Raw genomic sequence first — 21,753 nt, 5'->3', positions numbered from 1 at the left:
CAGTTAGGAGAGGAAAGGTGGCCTTGTGGTTATCGCACCATCATGGGACTCAAGATCTAGGTCCAGTTCCTGGCTGAGTCTCAGACTTCTTGTGTGAATTTGGTTAAATCAATCTTTCTGTGCTTCAGTATCCCGCTCTGTAAAATGGGGCTAATACATCTCTACTTTGTCTCCCAAGTATTTTAAAATAATCTGAAACTATGATGAATGCATTTAATATAAGCACCAGTTCAGCAAAGTATGCAACAATGGGCTCAACTTTTAAGTGATTAATTTAAAGGGGATTTATGCATATGTGACCTGTTGGGTTTTTTTTTCCACTTTAAGATATCTTATTGTCTGAATAGTTGTTTTGGTTAAAACTGGTAGATTTTATGCCACTACTTTTTTGTAGTTATGTTTCCAAGAGGCCCAGACTTTGCATAATCGTTATTCAGTGCTTTCTTTAGTAATATTCTCCTACTCACCCTTTTTCTTTACAGAGCTACAGGCAACCAGCTGCTTTCATTGTCACACAACATCCTTTGCCAAACACTGTGAAAGATTTCTGGAGATTAGTGTATGACTATGGCTGTACCTCTGTTGTAATGTTAAATGAAGTTGATTTAGCACAGGTTAGTGTTTGTGTATGGGGATTTTGTGAACAAATTAATGCCTTAAGGTGGTTATGCTTTGTAATAGGGTAAATATAATTACAGTGCAGTTTCATTGCAATTACAGTGTAATTACCCTGTGGCTTTGCTTTTCAATAACTAATTAGTATTAATTAACATATCTATTACTGTACTATAAAGTGTGTTATAATAATAATGAAATACTACAATATTCATGATGCAACTTAAATTTTATTTATACCCATTTTATTCTTGTGCAGGGCTGTCCACAGTATTGGCCTGAAGAAGGAATGCTGAGATATGGTCCTATTCAAGTGGAATGCATGTCTTGTTCAATGGATTGTGATGTAATAAACAGAATTTTCAGGATATGCAATCTAACAAGAGTAAGTATCATCATAATGATAACAGCTAACTGAGCTATTGTGGATTTGAATATTACATAATACTAAATATACAATATTAATTCTCTTCAGACATTAAGCAGAACAGAATTAAACATTCAGTTCCTAAGATTTAACTATTTTTCTACAGCTGCCTATAATGGACACAAGCAGTATTTCATTTTATAACCTTCATATGAAATTGCATGTAGGCATATCTGAAGGACACTTGTGGTTATATAATTAACACCTCGTGGGCCTTGTGGTGCAAGAACCACAAAACAAAGCAGAAGCATTATGACATTCTACTAAGTATGTGTGAAAAGACTCAAAGTTATTCTGATTTTGGAGGTTCTTGAGACACTCTTCCCTGACCTACATTTACTAACATGTTCTCTCCACCTCCAATAATGATGCAAGACTTGATGCACTTTTCATCTCTTTTATCCATTACTGTCTCTGCCTTCTTTCAGGTTGTCCTGCATTCTTTCAATACTCTCTTAAACTCTGTTTACCAGCCACTACCTTCTCCTTCAGGTCCCCACTAGGAACTCATTTCTGCCATGTTGCCTGCATGCAATGAGTTAAAGAAAAATTTGTGAGAACCAATAGGTTGTGCTATTGTAACCACCCCCCGCTTTATTACCCTCACTTGTTATGTCTCATATTTAGAAATCAAGTTAGGACAATGTCTGTGACGTACATAGCATATTTCTAATTTAACTCATAAATGATGATGCTAATGGATATGGGGAAATGAAAGGGTGTTGCAAAGGCTCTTCTGTCAGATTTTGATTTTCCAAGCTATTTTTCATGGATGGTTCAGAACTGAGTCATGTTTTATCCAAATTCTATGCTTTGGTTGAAAGGGGTATTAAGCAAAATGTTTTCATTTCTCCTTTTAACTCTCCTTGTTGTGTCTGGGAAATTCAATACAGTGTAGAGATATTAATACATTAAATGATTATTTTGTAGTCCTTTTTTGTTTCTTATATTTTGTAGTTTCCTTGTTCCTGTCTCTTTCACTTGTTCCATCTCTTATTTTCATTCTCTCCTTTTCTTCTGTTTCGGCTTTTTTATTTTTGTTTCCTCTGTCTCTCTCCCATCCCTTTCCTGTGAACCTTTCTTTCTCTCTGCACCATCTCTTTTCCTCCCAGGACCCCACATCTCTTTCCATCTTTGCCTGCCCCTGCTACATGAAACCAGAGTGAGTTATTTATTCTTTAGGACAGCCAGGTACAGGAAACCTTTTTTGAAACATTCTAAGCCACCCCAGAACACTCTGTGTCTGAAACCCAATTTAGGAAAGGCTCAGAGATTTGCCATCAGGATATGATGGGCTGGCAAAAGGAGCAGACTCCATTCAAGCAAAAAACATATTTGTACACCACCATCATTTATTGTTGTTTTATAACTGGAAATATTTTGTCAGGATAAGTGCTCCTACAGAGCCACTGCATTTCTGTAAGGTCTACAGATTCAACAACAGGGTTTCTTATTGCTTATGTAGAGGTAGAATTTTTTTTAAAAAAACTAGCTGTTTAGAATCCAGAGAAATATCCCTGTTAGTTTATTTAATTAGTGGCCCTATACACTTTGATGTCATAATTGCAACTACTCCAGAACATTTTCTTCTTAAACTTGTTTCATTGTGCCCGACTTCTGTAATACTTACACAGACATCTTTATGCTATCTCTTTGTATGTATGCTCAGCTCATACATGTAATGGAATTTGTGTGCAATATATACTCTGATTTAGCTTCACTTTATTTGATCTGTGTAGTTTTCATAAATCGATTATAAATGTGCGGTGGTTAATGTAAAGTGGTTTGGCTTCCATCAGCCGCAGGAAGGCTATCTGATGGTGCAGCAATTCCAGTATTTGGGATGGGCCTCTCACAGAGACATTCCAGGCTCCAAGAGATCATTTTTGAAGTTAATTCTTCAGGTTGAAAAATGGCAAGAGGAATGTGAAGAAGGGGAAGGTCGAACTATCATTCACTGTCTGTGAGTAATTTTATTGTGGCTGACTGGGTATATGGCAGCATCTCGAACTTTTTAGCATCCAATTCATTATTTTAAATTCAGTTCAGTGCTCCTATTAATACATTCTATTGCATGTGTCCTATTTTGTTTTCTTTAATTTTGGCTCTGATACTTGTCACCCACTTCAAACTGGGGCCTACATACTGTGGCGATGAGCACAATAGAAGTGGCTAGCTGGACAGATGTGTGTTCTCTTTTGTGGGGGTTTTACACCTAATGGCAGTGTTCTCCAGGTGGCTATAAATGAGGGTACACAAGTGACTTCTGATCCAATACCATTATACTATTGAGTAATCCAACAGGATGCTTCTTTGTACTAAGTGGCAAGAGATTACATATAATGAAGCTTTTCATTATATGTTTTGCATATTTTGAATAGTGCTCTTCCAACAAGTTTATACATTACAGATATTTTGTGTCATTCTGGACCAAGAATATGCATACCTGAAATCAGAGACATTTTTGTTACATCTATAGTAGTGCTTGTGAAAAATAATTAATGTACACCATATAGGCAGTACTTGCTTTTCTAGCACTGTCATTTAAAAAGAGAGAATAAAAAAAACCCACTGAGTCCCACCATATGTGTAACCAATTAAATGTCATCTTAAAAAGAGAGCTATTTTTTTACATTCCCTGAATGAAAAGTGACCAATCTCTTTTCTACCATATTGCAACTTAAAGCTTCAATTTTAGCAGTTGAATAAACTGCCCTCAAAAGGAGGTTTATAATTAAGTATTCGCAGATCTGTTTTGACGCTTAACCACAGCAAAATTCCAGAATGCCCATATGGTGTCCGGAGACTCATATAGTTTGTTTATGTAATTTAAATTTATATTGAAGAAAAAAAACACCTATCCTGGTTTCCAGGACCCTTCAGAAATAATATCAAAAAGTTACAAAAAAGATTAGAAGTGTCTCTAAAGATAAAATCAGCAGCACACTCCAGTAATATTCTGCCAATACTCCTGTAGCTTATGATGATTTTAAACAGTTCCCTCCAGAAACAAATGGGAAATGTTGCAGTTTATATTCATAACACTTGTTTTTAATTTGTCCTGCCTACTTAAGCTGTGTTATAACATAGCTAGGCCGCATAATGAGCTATATAGCACACCACAATTGATTCAAAACAGTATCAAGAATGGCAGTGGTGTCAGATATTTCAAACCACATCAACTAGAGCTATGAGGGGATTCATAAAGGTCTGTCTCATCTAATGGATCCTCCATCTTGTATTTTTACAAAATTAAAGGTGAGATATTGGTGCCAGGTATATTTATACGTAACAGATGTATTAACTCTGTTGTTTTGCTTCCATTCAGGAATGGTGGTGGTCGGAGTGGAATGTTCTGTGCTATAGGCATAGTTGTGGAAATGGTCAAAAGACAAAATGTTGTTGATGTTTTCCACGCAGTAAAGACGTTACGGAATAGTAAGCCAAACATGGTAGAAACCCCGGTAAGTTACAGCACACTGATTGGAATTCAGACAGCCAGTTAGCAAGAAGGATAACGTACAGTATGTATTGATATGGCTCACTTGGGAGCACTCTCACCTGGGATGCAGGGGATTGTTCATCGTTTCAGTGTTTTGACCAAAAGTATTAGATCCTGAATCTTGTGCTCAAAAAACATAGCAATCCATCCACTAGAGCTAGGAGACCTGCAGGTATCACCCTAGTATAATTCTAACAGTGAAGGTAATATTCTGAGTGGGTGTACTGTTGGGAATTGTTATATCCTGAGTTGGAAACCTATTGCACGTAGAGGGACTACACATTGGATAGCATTATAAGCAACTGGGTTGTGTGTTTTGGTAGGTCGTTTCTCTCCTACCATATCATCTACTTTTCAAGGAAAATATTCAGAACTTTTCTACGCTATGGGGGTAGATTGACCTAAGTTACGCAACTTCAGCTACGTTAATAACGTTGCTGAAGTCGATGTACTTAGATCTACTTACTGTGGGGTCCACACTGTGCTATGTTGATGGGAGGCACTGTCCTGTCTACTCCCCTTGTGCTTCTCATTCAGGTGGAGTACAGGAGTTGATGGGAGAGTAATCTGCGGTCAATTTAGCGGGCCTTCACTAGACCTGCTAAATCAACCGCTGATTCATCGATTGCCTCGCCTCAATCCCCCAGTAAGTGTAGACAAGCCCTTAGGGTACACTATAATCTCTCAAGATCACCCTATGTTCTTAAAGTAACACTAGAGCCTATTTTGCTCAGAAAAATCATCTTAAAAGTTTACAAGCCAAAACAGTTCTTCCTAAGAGGAATAAACTGTGAGGTGGAAATATATTTTGTAATTGCAATTACTATTTCTGGGCCTTTGTGGTAATTTGTAACACTACTTCCTGACAGAGCCAAAATGCCACAGGAAAATTTTAATGATAAAAACATATTTTCTTTTAATAGATTAGTTTTTATTATTGTAAACTTGCTTTAACAAACCATAACTCTAAAAAAAAAATGTTTTTTAAAACGTTAAATGCCTGATTTTGAAATAGTCTCTCGTTTTCTCGACGCAGCTCTCTCCCTCACCTCCCCCCCCCACTGGGTATTTTACCTGTTCATGTTCCACTCCTGCCTCCAAAATTGCAGACCGAGTGAAGGCCCTTTAGAAAAAATGAGTCCTTAAATATTAAATATTTTTCTTGTCATGGTTAAGTATGAAAGCAGATAGGAGAATGGCTTGGAATTTTTGCCATTTGACTGTCATGCTGACAGCAGCCAGTATTGCAAATACCCTCACTCTTCAACCAGATGGTTGCCTCTAGCACTAAGCTCAGATATGCCAATTGAAATTAAAAATGTTCACGGTTTGTATATCGTGAAAATTGCTTCTGACCCTTCAAACTTACATATTGAACAAAATGGGTGCAGTTTGCCTTTCCTCATACATCCCTTTTTCCAGGTGTCAGAATTTACTAGGCTTTGGGTGTACATGATATGATTTCCCTAATTGTTTGTTTGTTGCTGTCGCGTTGTGCGGAGTGGCTCACAACTGTGAGTGCCTACCTGAGGGCAGACTGTCAGAAAACAGAGCAGATACCCCAAGCTGATGGTGTGCTCTATAATTAGATTTCATCAGGCCAGTAACAAATGTGAACTCCTGGTTCACTATACCAGTTTTACCATGGAATCACTGACAGTCCCGTTAGACTCTTCAGCCTATCTTGCCACCCAGACAAACGGAACTTTGTGATAATGGTCACTCAAACCAAAAAATCACACCACATCAGGTTACTCCCAGTCCCAAGAGACCAGTAACTTGCCCCAGATCATTTGGTACTCCAGATCTTACACCAAAGACAACGCTGGCTGCCAAATCTATAGTAAACTAACTAAAGATTTATTAGCTGAGAAAAAAGAATGAGAGTTATTGAGAGGTTAAAGCAGGTAAAATATATGTACAGGTGAATCACAGTTTGTAACCCCAAATGGTGGCAGTGATGTAATAAGCTACCAGTTCCAAAAGTCTTTCAGGGCTACCCAGAATAACTCTGGGGATCTCCACTATGCATCTGGTACACTTCCCTGAAGAGTCCAAATGCTTCAGAGATGAAGGATCTTTCTTTGCATTCATTCTTATGGTTTCTTCTCACAGAACACAAGGTAACAGAGTCTCTACCCACGTGGGCTTTTCCTTTGATGGCGCTGAGTGAGGAATGCACTTTGAGTCTCTGACCTCAGGTCGTCACACACAGTGGCCATTTGCTTTGGAACTAGCTCCTTTTCTCATAAAGTCCTTCATTAGCAGTCCACAAGGCTTCTTTGATGTCTGATGAGTTATTGAGTTACAGGCGTATTTACAATGCAAACATTTGCTATTACACTATGACAGGACACAGATAAGTAAAAACAATGCATGTAACATCCCACTAGTTTTATGAAGTTTAAACACCAAATACACTCTTCTACAGTTAACAGTGTACTTTGATCTATACTAATACACACGTGAATCGAGCTGAGTACACTCTAGCATGACCTCGTCTGCCAGTATCATAGTTGCTTCTGTCTGCCGGTACCAAGTGGATTAAAAGATAGCTAAAATGTTAACAGCTGTAAGAGGGATATTATTGAACATATCTGGCTTACCTGTGGCCATTTTGCTAAAAGTACTATATAGACTATGCAGCACTCTTTTGAGATGTAGCGCACAAAACTGGTGCACAGATTCCAGTTCATTGTTGAGAGTGAAAGCAGGTCAGATCACATGGAAAATTACTTGTGGTACTTAAGTGCTGCTATAAAGAGAGTCCAATGTATATTGCGTATATTCTGGTAAATTATCTGAAAACGTCTCTCTATTTTTTTAAAAGCCCCAAATCCATTGTAGTTTTAATCTGCAGTTACTGAATTTCTGTAGATGTGCTTCTCTGTGGTGTGTGTTGTGTGGGCTTTTATTCAGAGCTCTTGAACGACAGCAGCAGCAGCTGTTGAGTCGTTAGTAGAAAACAAACCAGGAAAACCAATGTAGCATTGTCATCTGCCCTACATTCAACAAGATCATCAGATAACAAAAGTAAGCAGCACAATGAAACCTTTTAGATATCCTACCACTTCCTGCTAGTGGATTTTGCAACCTAAAGTAAATCATGAGACCAGGCTTGTTTCATTTAGTTTTAAAAGGTGGTAGAATATAATTAACTTCTCTTTTTTCTTTTTCTTTTTTTTTTTTTTTTTTTCAAATATTGACATTGAACAGCAACCTCGTTAAAAATAAATATCGGTTTTCCTAGCTGTATTTCCTGATCTCCTCCCTTAAATGCACCTTCTGATCTATTTGACTTTACATTATCTATCACAATTTCTAACGCTGTCTTGAGGCCTAATGCAGTTCACTATCACAGCTCAGTATTCCCTTGCAATGATATTAAGATGCTATTGCTAGTTTACTGCTAAATACCATTTGACATAGAAGAAGCAGCTGTCAGTTGTACAGGGACTGAAGTTGTTCACTAGAGAAACACTTTGTTAGAAAATGAAAACTACAAGTTTTATAACCAACTCAGAAGCAGAACAAATCACAGGGAAGCAAATAGCTTATTACCATGTGTGGCCATTTCTTCCCTTCCACTGTGGCTATTAGGCTGAGATTTAAAATCAGAGCTGACATCAGACATCTAATAATTTAAAAGAAAAATCATGTGAGACTAGTATGGACTAAAATGGCACAGCAGTAGGCAGAGAATATAGGTGCTCATAGAGATCCCTGCCCTTTAATATATTAGACTGTTTCTTTAATTTTCTCATTTTTTTTTCAGGAGCAATATCGTTTCTGCTATGATGTCGCTTTGGAGTACCTTGAATCATCTTAGTTGGAATGGATGTGACAAAGTGCACCAAGTATAGGAAGCTCAGTAAACTGTTTTGACAACAGTTGTTCAACCTGTGAAGAGAGATTTTAGTGAGGGGGACTTTTAAAATTTAAATGCAAAAGTATTTTTCTTATGAAGTTGTGGATCTTAATAAAAGAACTCAATCTGTTTCTATGCCTGTATACAGTATCAGCATTTAGTGTCACAAAAATAAATTTAAAGAAATCCAGAGTCAGAAGAGATTTGCTCAAATTAGGACTTTTCAGTGTTTGTATATACAGCCATCTTTCAATTACAGTAGAGCCACCATCTGTTGCATGTATCAATATTTCCTATATGGTATTATTTTTCCTTTTTCTTTTGACAAATCGTTGAAGTAAAACAAAACTGTGCCGATTGATCGTAAAATTCATTCTTTATACATTTCAAGTGTTGCAATTCTATATAACTGGCTTATTTTGTTTTAATGTGCAATGATGGCTGGATCACATAAAGTTCTTTATAGAGAAACTTCAACATAAGCCAAAGACTCAAGTGTAAATATGTCTATATGGAGAAAGCACATTGTATTTATTGTTTACTTGCATTCCTTTTTTGATGGCTGAAAAAACAATCATTTTTCTTGAAGAAAGCTTTTTTTGCTGAAATCAAGTGTAAACGATTTTTGTAGTTTATTTTTTGTATGTTTTAGTGTAAGTAGAAGACACTTTTTATGCGTAGATGAAGAAACATTGGTATAGTGATTTTGTTGTGTACATGCTTGTGAATTAAATCCATGTAAACAACTCAGTTATAGAAGGTCTTTAACTACAGGACCAAAATCAAATCATTTTGTTGACGATGTATAGTTTTTCACAGTTGCATTAGTTAAATATTGATCAAAGGAATATATAAGGAAACCGCACACATTAAAATGGCCTTGCTTATGACTTGCACAATGTTGGAAGTAGTTTCTAAGCACCGTTAAGTTTTAGGGGAACAAATTATTCAACAATGCTTGAAGCACAGGTCAAGAGAGAAGGACAACATATATCCTTTCAGGGTAAGAAGCGTTTGTTTAGCAAATTGTAAAATTAAGTGTTTATTTTGATGTTTACAGACATGTAAGCTTTGGCCTCTGACAAAGCAAAATTTGAATAAATCAATGCCAGATTCTGGTTATGGTCTTGGTGTACAAAACAGCCATGAGTTTTTACTTAGTTCTTCATCCACAGTTAATAAGTCTTGACATATTTTGCTAGCTAATATCGTTCCAGTCTCCAGTTGTTTTTGGAATTGACAGAAAATGGCAAGGTGCTTATAAATACTAATGTAAAGTAAGAGTGAATTAAACAACTTTTATAAAAATACGTTGATTCCATATTATTGCTCATTTTGACAACATTTCATTTATTATCATTACTAAGAAATCGTCATGTTGTTGGAGTAGTGCAATGTCAGTGGATTCCAACAGATGTCCATATTTGCTTAAAGGAAGAAAGTCACAGGGCATGCTCCCTCACCCTGAATTTATCTTAGCAAGCAGTCCCCACACACTCTTATGTAAGCCCATCACAGTGTACTTTATTTACAAGGTTGTATGCAGCTTCAGGTCCTGTCACCATATGGCTTTTCCCAAGTTTCATTGTACCCCCTAGGCAAAGGGTGAGAAGGTGGGAAGAGAGTTCTCACCTCTTAGATCTGGGGCTGCTTTGTCCTTCCAGCCCCTCCCCCTTCCTGTGTCTCCCACTTAACCATCCCCAGTTAGTGAGCTGAATCGCCTTGTTAACTGGTTAATCACCCAGCCCTAATCAATTATCTCCCAATTTGTCCCATGCCTGGGGACACTTACAAAGTGCACAGAGTGGTGATCCAGCTCTAGGCTACTCCCACTCTCACGCTCCGCCTACTGTGTTTTTGTTTGTTTCTTACGAGGGCCTTTCCTCTCCTCCCCTAGGCTCTGCCTTTCCTCTGGGGGCTGCCATACCATCCCACAAGCAGTTCCTTTAAGCTGACTTTCTAAAATCACTGTCGGAGACTTCTCTATCTTCCACCCACAAAAGGTACATTCCGATAGAGGGGGTATCCACCACATCTCAGTTTCTGCACTTCTGTCTTCACATCATGGGCAGTCTTTTGCAGCATCAGACTTCTCCCTTGCATTTGAAGTCTCCCCATCTACTATATTGTCCAGAAAGAAAAGGAGTACTTGTGGCACCTTAGAGACTAACCAATTTATTTGAGCATAAGCTTTCGTGAGCTACAGCTCACTTCATCGGATGCATACTGTGGAAAATACAGAAGATGTTTTTATACACACAAACCATGAAAAAAATGGGTGTTTATCACTACAAAAGGTTTTCTCTCCCCCCACCCAACTTTCCTTACAATGTGTATGATAATCAAGGTGGGCCAACCACACGATCCATTGTCTACAGCCAGGCTTTGCGATACAACCGCATTTGCTCCAATCCCTCAGACAGACACAGACACCTACAAGATCTCTATCAAGCATTCTTACAACTACAATACCCACCTGCGGAAGTGAAGAAACAGATCGATAGAGCCAGAAGAGTTCCCAGAAGTCACCTACTACAGGACAGGCCTAACAAAGAAAATAACAGAACGCCACTAGCCGTCACCTTCAGCCCCCAACTAAAACCCCTCCAACGCCTTATCAAGGATCTACAACCTATCCTGAAGGACGACCCAACACTCTCACAAATCTTGGGAGACAGGCCAGTCCTTGCCTACAGACAGCCCCCCAACCTGAAGCAAATACCAGCAACCACATACCACACAATAGAAGCACTAACCCAGGAACCTATCCTTGCAACAAAGCCCGTTGCCAACTGTGCCCACATATCTATTCAGGGGACACCATCACAGGGCCTAATCACATCAGCCACACTATCAGAGGTTCGTTCACCTGCACATCCACCAATGTGATATATGCCATCATGTGCCAGCAATGCCCCTCTGCCATGTATATTGGTCAAACTGGACAGTCTCTACGTAAAAGAATAAATGGACACAAATCAGATGTCAAGAATTATAACATTCATAAACCAGTCGGAGAACACTTCAATCTCTCTGGTCACGCGATTACAGACATGAAAGTTGCGATATTACAACAGAAAAACTTCAAAACCAGACTCCAACGAGAGACTGCTGAATTGGAATTCATTTGCAAATTGGATACAATTAACTTAGGCTTGAATAGAGACTGGGAGTGGCTAAGTCATTATGCAAGGTAACCTATTTCCCCTTGTTTTTTCCTACCCTCCCTCCCCCCCCGTTCCTCTGACGTTCTTGTTAAACCCTGGATTTGTGCTGGAAATGGCCCACCTTGATTATCATACACATTGTAAGGAGAGTGATCACTTTAGATAAGCTGTTACCAGCAGGAGAGTGGGGTGGGGGAAGAGAGAACCTTTTGTAGTGATAAACACCCATTTTTTCATGGTTTGTGTGTATAAAAACATCTTCTGTATTTTCCACAGTATGCATCTGATGAAGTGAGCTGTAGCTCACGAAAGCTTATGCTCAAATAAATTGGTTAATCTCTAAGGTGCCACAAGTACCTTTTCTTTTTGCGAATACAGACTAACACGGCTGTTACTCTGAAACCTATATTGTCCAGGTTACCCTGGATTGCAATACACTGTTGCTCTTGCTCTGGGTCTTTCCAGCCCTCAGCCTTTTTGCCTTTCTCCCCCTTCTTTGTCCTTCCTTCCAGCCCTCCCTTTTCTGTCTCCTCTTTAGCCATCCCCAGGTGATGAGCTGAATCCCCTGGTTAACTTGCTAATCACCCAGTCCTACTCAATCATCTCCCAATTTGGCCCATGTGAGGGTGATTACAAACCGCTTAATAGATTTTTAAAATTTTTTAAAGACTTCCCACCACACCAGTACATCCCATCCCATCCATCTGCTGTAGATCTCTCAACATTCAAGCACCTGCCCATAAAAATCCTGGAAAAACAGACAAGCTTTGCAGAAGATCACCAAATCTGAACTCTTGATGACCAATAGGGAGGCCATATAATGTTTGGTGGGGCAAAAGCGATACCTAACTGAGAACCACATTTGTCACTTGCTCAACTGGAAAGCAAAATCTAATTTCCATAGAGAGGATCAGATTGCAACGGCCCGCGTCTGCAGGGATGGCCCACAGATTACAGAATGCAAGTTCTAAAGCTCTGTGTTGATGTGCACAACATCCAGTTCCATCTTCTTTCCCAACCAAAAATGCACTGGTCAGTCATGCGATAGTGTAGTTACCACGAACGAGCAATTAGTTAACAGTGACATTTCCCATTGAAATTTAAATCTTTTGACATGGGCATGTAGTTTCTGTACACTCTTGCTGACTGGGTGACCTTGTACATAACTGATGGGTGATAAAAACTCCTCAGAAATTGTTCTCTACCAGGCCAAGGAAGAGTCACTGTTGGGGTGGCATTATCAGATGGGTGTTCCTCACCCATCAGAAATTTCTTCCTGTACTGAAGATACAAATGTAATGGAGTCCTTACGGCTGCATATTCTGAATGAGGACCATAAAATGATGTGTAATGTCGTGTCAGAACTGGCTACTGGAAGCAAATTCTGAGGGATGAATTTTCCATCATTGCACCAGCTCTTTTCCCCCCCTTCCTTTTCTTACCCAGTGGCAGCAACTGCCAACTTCACTTACCAGCAGCACCAGCTCCTTCCTCCAAGGCAGAAGCTGCTACATGATCCCTTCCTTATCCCTGGACAAGACACAAGAAGAAAAGTGGGGGAGTGTGCAGCAGCTTCCACACAGGGAGCAGAACAAGCACCTCAAGTAAATGAAGTCCTGTGGCTGAGGGAGAGGATTCTCCTCTGCCCAGGGCACGTGGAGGAGGAAATGCTTTTTTTTTCTTGTGGCTGTGGAAGAGCTACCGGGACCAACAGCACAATCTGTCAGCTCATGCCCACTAGCCATCCATGGAAATCAGGGCTCTCTCTCAGTACTGTTCTATCTGCTCCCACCTCTTGCCTCAGCATTTGTAGGCACACAGACATTAGAAGGCAAGCTGTGAACTCTCTGGGTACTGCTCTGCTCTGTTTCAGATATCCAAGCACAGCCCTCCCAGCCTACCTCTGTCAGGAAGTGAAGGCAGGATTGAGTTAAACTGCTAGTAGAGATGTAAAGTAAGAGAGAACCAGGGTGTGGCAATAAAGGATAATCAGTGGGTTGGTGTGCTACCAGTCAGAGTTAAAATGGGTGCAGTTTCTGAGTTGGCTTAATATTGCACAATGAAAACAGACCCAAGAACAACAAAAGTTATTCTTTGGTCTAACATTTAAAAAGTGATTGACCTCAATATCCTGGTCTCTAAACGATTACAGAACAAGATTTGGCTGTTCCTTTGAAGGCTTCAGTAGATCTTCCATAAAGCAGTACCAAGGTCACTCACTATCTCCCAGTTTTGGTCTGAAACCCTTATCCTGAGATTGTGTGACCAGTCACCAGCATTTGTTACATTGGAGAGAAAGCACTCACAATAACAGTGCTCCTGAGCTAATGATGTTTGCCCACAATATTAACAAACATGAAAATAAAAGCTACTGCAGGACTTCACTTAGCTGCTGTTACAAATGGCTTACTGATTTCCAAGATAGAAGTCCTAACACGACAAAGTGAGGGGCGCAATGCTAGGTAAGTACCGTTAGAATGTCGCTAAACTCCACCAAAGTGAATTGAAATGCTAAATTAAAAGAAGGAGGCAGCTTGAGAGAAATTTTTGTTACAAAATCATTACAAGACTAGGCCACCTGGACTGACAAATGACTATACAAAGGCCTTTTAAAGCCTGATTCTGCTGCTGTTTCAGAAGAAACTCTGAGATCCTGAAGTAAACATAAAAGCTACTCTCATTCTCTACTGTACTTTCCAGTGGCATACAGAAAGGTCTGCACTGAGTTAAATGATCCCAATCTCAGAAAGAAACCTGCATGGTGGTTTATTGCTCATACTTTCCTTTTGTTAAATAGACAGAACTCTAACCTTTGCAGATCTACAATAGTCAGGTATACCTGTGAAGATTTACTGATGTTTTTACTGTCTCAAATTGAATGATCTGTTGTTAACTGCTTCTGTACAGTGGGATTGAAATTTTCAAAGGCAGCTAAAGGATTTAGCCAGCAACTTCCATTAATTTCAATAGGATTTTGTGTGGCAAAATCAACTAGTCTGCTTTGAAGATCTCAAACTGTAGGGCCCTATTACTGGGACAAATTTTAACCAATTTAAATGAATAATATAAAATAAAAAAAATGTTTGATCTTTTAAAATTTGCTGGATATTGATCTTATGGGTATGACCTGAGCGTGAGGGTGTGTATATTTTGAAATAATCAGTCATTGCAGTTGTCTGACAAAAATGTTACTTTCATTGCAGCAGGCTGTTTTCTCTGAGATTAACTATGTTCCCAGTACTGAGTTCTGATACCCAGAGTGTGCCGGGATTGGCTTGTGCAGTGCAAAGCACATAAGATGTTACCTAATAATAATACACACTGACCTTGTTTTGGCCAGCCAAGAATGCATGTTTTGCTGCCTTGTTGGGACAGGAAACTCAGTTTCAAAGGCCTTTTGTAAGCCTCTGTAACTTCTGTCTTCCATCTGGGTCAGACAATAGTTTATCATTTGTGAAATCAGGACTAAATTTGAAACTCTATATGCTAAGAGATTTTTAACATTCCACCAAGTAAGCATAAAAAATGAAAACTATATAAAAATACTCTCCTGGATATAACAATACTGAGAACCAAAAAAGAAATAATAATTTTTGCAAGCTTTGGAATACCTTACAATTTTTCAGTTGCATGCACAAAACAGCATCTGGCAAAACACAGCACCTCCAGATTGTGATAATACATGCACATTTTTATGCCAGGTGCAAAACAGTGTGAGCTCTTTCCAGTCCACGATGGGTAGCTTGACTCTTTCTTCCATGAATCTCATCGTATAAAAAGCGGTAACTAGAACAAGATTCAATTTGATTGAACTTCTTGCCATGTTCCTAGCATTTTAAAGGAGTCTTCAACTGAAGGAAGAAATTGTCCATTCGTATTACAGTCGGCAAACTTTAAAATTTCCTCCCAGTTCTACAGAGATTACTGATTCCAGCAGTATTCCCCATTTTAAGTATAGGGAACATGTCTGAAACCTTTGCTGTCTGTCTTGAGAACATAGAATATCAGGGTTGGAAGGGACCTCAGGAGGTCATCTAGTCCAACCCCCTGCTCAAAGCAGGACCAATCCCCAATTTTTTTTTTTTTGCCCCAGATCCCTAAATGGCCCCCTCAGGGATTGAATTCACCAGGCCAATGCTCAAACCACTGAGCTATCCCTCCCGGCCGCGCCCCCCCCCCCCCATGAAAGTAAGTTACTTTGTTATAAGTGTAGAATTAAGAGCTGCAGAAAAATTCTGAAAGAAAAGTTCTTCGTGTTAGAGATTGCAACTGTGCATTATCAAGAACAATGGGTTAAATCCTGGCCCACTGACTTAAAGGGCAACAGTCCCTTTCAGTAAGATCAGGATTTCACCCAGTATCTTTGAATTGGTTGCTAATCTACATATAAATACAATATATAAATAGATAAATCCATGGGCCCAGATGAGGTGTACTTGGTGTAGGCCCCAGGGTTAGGAAGATGGCTCATAGGCACCTTTCTGCTCCCCCGAGCCTGCAGTCAACCAGTTGCCAAAATGGTCCATGCTGCAAATTAGGAGCCCAAAGGCCACTTCTATATTTTCTGAAAATGTAATTCATTCTATAAATATGTATGAGTCTGTGGTGAATGTGGAGCATATAGAAAACATAAGAGATTTAGGAAGATGTTGTGCCATTGGTATCAAAGTCTTGTTTTGGGACATCACAATAACTCTGTTGCACTGAGTCACATCACTAAAGCCAAGACTGGTGCAGTTCAAACTATTAAACACTGGGCTGCTATTTAGTTTCACCTTTGAAAAGACTGAAGCTTCCATCTTAGCTTGTATTTTTTAAAAAGGTAGTATTTGAACAGTAGTTCTCACAGGTCACTTCACTGACCAGCAGAAATAAATGGAGGACAGAAGTACTAGGTACAGTGTAAGTTCATTGAAGGTTTCTCCTTCAGGGAAAAAGCCTTGTTCATTTAGTGAGATGATCCTCTGTAATTGTAACTGTGAGAAAATAACTTTGCGGTTTTTGTCTGTGGCAGAGGTTTTTTATTTCTTTTCAACTTTCTCAAAACCTTTGCAGGCTTTGTTTCTACCCTAGTGAGCTGCAGAGTGCCTTCCTTTCACATACCCCTTGAAGCACCAGCTAAGCTTGATAAAGGCCTTTTTTGATAAGACATTCCTTTAAAAAAATCACATTCACAGCCTAATACAATATGTGCATTCAAATACAAGTAAACTACTGGTACGTAGATGACATAGCATGTGTGGATATGGTAAAGGACAGGTGCTTTGGGCAAGTTTCAGGGAGAGTGACTGAGCATTTCTGGAGTGGAAAGAGGTGTAGGATTTGGTTGTGCTTTTGGAGCAGTGATTTAAGAGCTTTGAGTCACAAAAATAGAATTAAATTTGGAAATAGCAAGTCACCTGGGATGAGTAGCACCATGGGGAAAGGATCTAGCATCCAGGGTGAGGAGACCCAGGAAAGTCCTGATGTTCTGGAGATCTTAGAAGACAAGCTGGAGATCAGGAAAAGGTCTGGTCAAAGACGGGTGTGTGTGGGGGGGGAACTGTGGTGTATCTGAAAGATGTAAATATAAAAGCTATTTTGCTGGATTCCCCAAGGAATGAAGAGCCAGTTATGGTTTCCAACAATGGGTGTGATGTGCTTATATCTAGCTAAGGCTGAAGAGATGGTTTAGAGAGTTGCTGCTTTGGGAAAGGAAGAAAAGGAGAGCTTACATGAGTAATAGTAGCAACAAAGGAACAGTCTTAATGGTGTCTTGTGATGTCAGTGGTGGGGACAAGCTAATTTACAGATGAGTTTGAGATCAATTCATGACGGGGATGAATGCCACCTAATTCTGCTACATGGGAAGCTAAATTAATTGATGTCCAGGAGGTGCTCTGATAAAACAGTGGTGGGGACCATATATATAGATTTGTGATCCTTGATCAAGGAGTGGGGAGGAAGAGAGCGTCAAGCTGAGGCTGAAGATGATGATAACTAGGATATTCATTTTCTGAGCTAGCAGTTGAGCATCTTAAAAGCAAAAAGTGAAAATTTACAGGTGAGTTTCTGACACCAGATCAGAATTCAACTCCCTAATCTTGATTTGGCCCCCTATGCTCAATTCTATCCTATTCTTATTCCAGATCCAAACACTGCCTCCTAGGCTAGTCTTTAGGAGACTAAGAGAAGGAAAAATTAGATTGGGAATGACTATTAAGGTAGTTGGTTTTTTTAATGGGAAGAAAGAATTTTTCCATTTTGAATGTTTTGAAATTAAAAGCAAGTTCAGTGTTTTTTTAAAAAAAAAGAAAAAGGAAAAAAAAAGACACACCCACCTACAACTTGGAGTATTTTGGAGAATCTGACATGGATTTATGTTTTTTCCCAAGTTGGTATCTGTGCTTCACAGTCCAATATAAGCCAAACAAACTGAAAACAATAGGCAGGCAGCACTGGGAAGAGGGAATAAAAACTGACTATGTTGAAGATGTATACTCTCAAATATATCTTTTCCGGATTTTCAGTCAGGTAACACATTTGTTTGATCATGGAAAGGCTCATGTTTGGGTACTGTGTCTTGATCTAGTTCTCTTGTTGATTAACCTGAGTTTTGTGACAAAGCTCTGTCCTTGCCTCCGTGGGTCCCGCGTTTCCTGGCAGATTTCGCTAGCCTCAGAGGCTCACTGTGACCCTCCACGTAACCCTTCTTTCTCTAGAGACAAGGGTCACAGTCTACTGAGCCATTTTCATCATAAGCCAGCAAGGGAGGTGAGGAGAAGTTATCCTTCCTTGCACAGTCTCTGTTGTCTCCCAGTCTCAGTGATTAATCAGGGGGCAAAGGTCGGGAGGGGCCCAGGCCCACCCCCTACTCCGGGCTCCAGCCCAGGGACCCTAATAGTATCAGCTATGGTAGCTGACCTTTTAGAAACATGACATACAATTCTCTGGGCTACTTCCCCCACAGCAGCCCTCACTTCCTCAAGCTCCACTTCACCCTTACCTCAGGGCTCCTTCCTTGTGCCTGATATGGTGTGTACTACTCAGCCTCTCCAACAGCACAACTTCCTCCCACAGCTCCTGACATGCACACTCACCTGACTAACTGGGAGGCTTTTAACTAGTTTCAGCCACCCCCTGATTGGCTTCAGGTGTCCCAATCAACCTAGCCTTCTCCCTGCCTTCTGGAAAGTTCTTAATTGGCCCCAGGTGTCTTAATTGACCTGGAGCAGCTGCCATTTCACTTAACCTGGTACCAGGGATTTGTTTCGCCTGGAGCTAATATATATATCTCCCACTACTTTTCTATAGCCATCTGGCCTTGTGTAGCCAGACAGCCAGCCCCCCCCCCTCAGACCAGCATTGCTGGAAACACACGGGAGCCAAAACACCAGGGCACTCCAGCACAGCCTTTGAAGCTGAGAGAAGCACAGGTGTGCTGCGACAATGTGCCTCTGGGAACGTATACAACAATTGGGCTCACAGCAGGCAGAGGCGCTGTGACAGACATGGCTCTTAGCCCCTACTAAAACAGCATGATGCACACACACCAACATCCTAGGTGGGAAAATATTTACCCTGATAAAAGAAGTGTCCAGTAGTCGAAACTTATTGTTTCTCCCTTGCAAGTGTGAACTACTCTTGCGAGAGCTGGCGTCACCCCGACAGACCAGCCCCAATTTAGCATAGAAAGGAGAAAGAGAATAAAGGAGTACAGAGGTATAAGTAGGGGACCTACAGCACCATGATTTTTGAGTGCTTTTCACTATCTATCTGCTGGTCAGATAAGTGACAGCCTCCCAAGGCTTCTGCAGCTAAGAGGGTCCCTAAGCCTTGTCCCTTATTCGTCTTTCCGCGGAATTGAGTGACCGATCCTGGCTTGACACCGCTGGAATCGAGAGATGCAAGGAGGGTAAGAAGCACCCACACCTGATCTCCTATCTTTAGTGTACACATATTTTGAAATAGAGCTCTATACTTTGTTTTCTTTCTTTGGGATTGTAGCTTCAGTTTTGTAACTTGTTTGTGTGTGTAACATCTCTACACTTAAATAAGTAGGCACTAGCAATTTTGTAACCACATGATTAGAATCTAGTTTAATAAATTTTGGTAACCATTTATGCATAAGCCTGACTTGTTTCTCTGGTTTACTGTGAAGCAGCCAACACAATTAAAGAACCTCAGCCGTTTTGGCTATAAAGCCTGGCCATTAGGTGAGAGTACTAAGAGCCTAGCGTTGAGTTGTGCCGCCTCCACGGGGCAAACTCTTGGGGCACCTGTCAGTCAATCCTGACTGCCCGCTGCGAAGGAGCTCTGAGCTCTAGCAGTTAAAGTCACGGGTGTGGAGAGGCTCTTAGTGCTGCCATTGGGGCACCTGTCAGTCAGTGTTGACTGCCCGCTGCGAAGGAGCTCTGAGCTCTAGCAGTTAAAGTCACGGGTGGTTAGGACCTTGGGGCATCCGTCAGCCTAGCCCGGGCTGCCCGCCGCGAAGGGACAGTGCGTCCTAGCGGTTAAAGTCACGGATGGTATAAACGGGCATAGCTGGCACCTCACCAAACATCCCTGGCCATCGGCTAACAGATTTGGCGTCACGAACAGGATTGTGATATAGGCTGCACTACAGTAACACAATGAAACCAGTCATGATAAACACCACAGAATTCCCTGAGCTAGAGAAAAGTTTGACCCAAGAGGGATGGGGAAATCCTCTGTGGAGCAAAGAACTGCTGGAGAAATATTGGGGAAAACCAGCAGAGATCTGGCAGCATTTCTGTAACTGGAGAACTGCCTGCAAGATGAAGAAAGGGAAAGGAAAAGGTGCTTGTATATGGCTGCTTACTAACATTTGGCAAGCTGCCTGTAAGGATTATCATAGTCTGGCAATAGAATTTAATAGGCTACAACAGGAAAGGGACACACTGCGCAAGGAATGCCAGAATTTAGATACCAGAGTAAGAACACTGAATAGGGATATGGAACATCTTCAGAAAAGATTACTTCCCTTAATTGAGAAAGAAGGGATAGAACGAAGGGAAAAGCTGGAGATTAAAACACGCAGAATCAACCGGGCTAAAGTTGAGACTGCTCTCTGGCTAGACCCTGAGGAATGGGATGGAGATATTTGGGATTCAGCAGATGAGTCCCCCTCCTCTGAGGAGGAAGGTCCCTCTGTAAAATTAAGACCAGCTATCACACAGCACAAATCAGAAGAACATGAGGGAAATTTGAGTGGGGCAGAGCAGGATGAAGAAGGGGATGACAATGATCCATCCACCTCTTCAAAAACAAAGAGGGGAGGTAAAAAGGGAAAAGGGAATAAAACTCCAACACACTTTACCAAAATTACCACCCGCCAATATACTCCCATGGAGTTAAAAACAATCCAGGGAGATTTTGCTAAAAAGTCTGAGGAAGGTATAATAGAGTGGCTGGTCCGCCTCTGGGACACTGGGGGTGGATATATACGCCTGACAGCCCAAGAAACTGAGCGCCTTAACTTAGGTGCAGGAATATTCCTGGAACATTCAGAGGGGAACACCCCTAAAACACTTTGGTCTCTGGCTTGTCGATGGGCAAGAGGAATTTACCCAGCAGACCGAGATGAACCCACAGTAATGCACTGGACCAACATAGATGAGGTAAAAGCAGCTCTATTAACTGTGGCTGTCATTAGCATGCTTGGCCAAAACCCTCAAGAGTTAAACTATGAAAGTCCATGGGAGGGTCAGGTAAATGTAGATGATCTCAGACCCCTGCTTAAGGGAGCTCCGAGTAACCATAGGGCTATGGCACTGTCCCTTAGAACAGAAGCTGCAGCACATAACAGTACCTTTCGGGCACTGCTAAACCTTCTGGTGTCATACTTTAGAGAATTCGGAGACATCAGAGCACTGACAGGCAAAGCTAAGATGCGTTCCCTTCAGGGAAACAAGGGGGCACCATCTAAAGGACATAAAAACAAGCGAGAGCCAACCCAGGAGGAAAAGGAGCTTAGAGCCAAGTTGTGGAGACAATGTCTGGCTTTAGGTTATCCCAGAGAGGTGATAAATGGACTGCCCACAGAGCGGCTAAAATTATTCACCACCTTCAAAAGAGCTGACTGGGAGACAACTAATGCTACTCCCAGTGCACCTCTGCAGCTCTCTCCTCCTCCCCCTCCTACAGACACTCTGTATACTCCATTGCTCCAGCA

General features: G+C 40.7%; 1 protein-coding gene and 1 long non-coding RNA gene across 5 annotated transcripts in view; one reads left to right on the top strand and one right to left on the bottom strand.

Annotated features, from left to right (window-relative positions):
* PTPRK (protein tyrosine phosphatase receptor type K) overlaps positions 1-9,256 on the top strand; it is a 576,923-nt gene extending 567,667 nt beyond the window's left edge. For all 3 annotated transcript variants that reach the window (XM_074948398.1, XM_074948399.1, XM_074948400.1), the window contains 5 exons: positions 483-614; positions 875-1,000; positions 2,842-3,005; positions 4,371-4,506; positions 8,320-9,256. In XM_074948398.1, the coding sequence (XP_074804499.1) occupies positions 483-614; positions 875-1,000; positions 2,842-3,005; positions 4,371-4,506; positions 8,320-8,373 (612 nt within the window). In that variant the 3' untranslated portion in view covers positions 8,374-9,256. The remainder of the gene's footprint in view (positions 1-482; positions 615-874; positions 1,001-2,841; positions 3,006-4,370; positions 4,507-8,319) is intronic.
* Positions 1-21,753, bottom strand: part of LOC141984895 (uncharacterized) — a 79,169-nt gene that overhangs the window by 43,125 nt on the left and 14,291 nt on the right. The window lies entirely within an intron of this gene.

The sequence above is a fragment of the Natator depressus genome, chromosome 3 (assembly GCF_965152275.1).
Source record: "Natator depressus isolate rNatDep1 chromosome 3, rNatDep2.hap1, whole genome shotgun sequence".
In the NCBI taxonomy this organism is placed as follows: domain Eukaryota; kingdom Metazoa; phylum Chordata; order Testudines; family Cheloniidae; genus Natator; species Natator depressus.
This window is presented reverse-complemented; position numbering and strand designations above follow the sequence as displayed.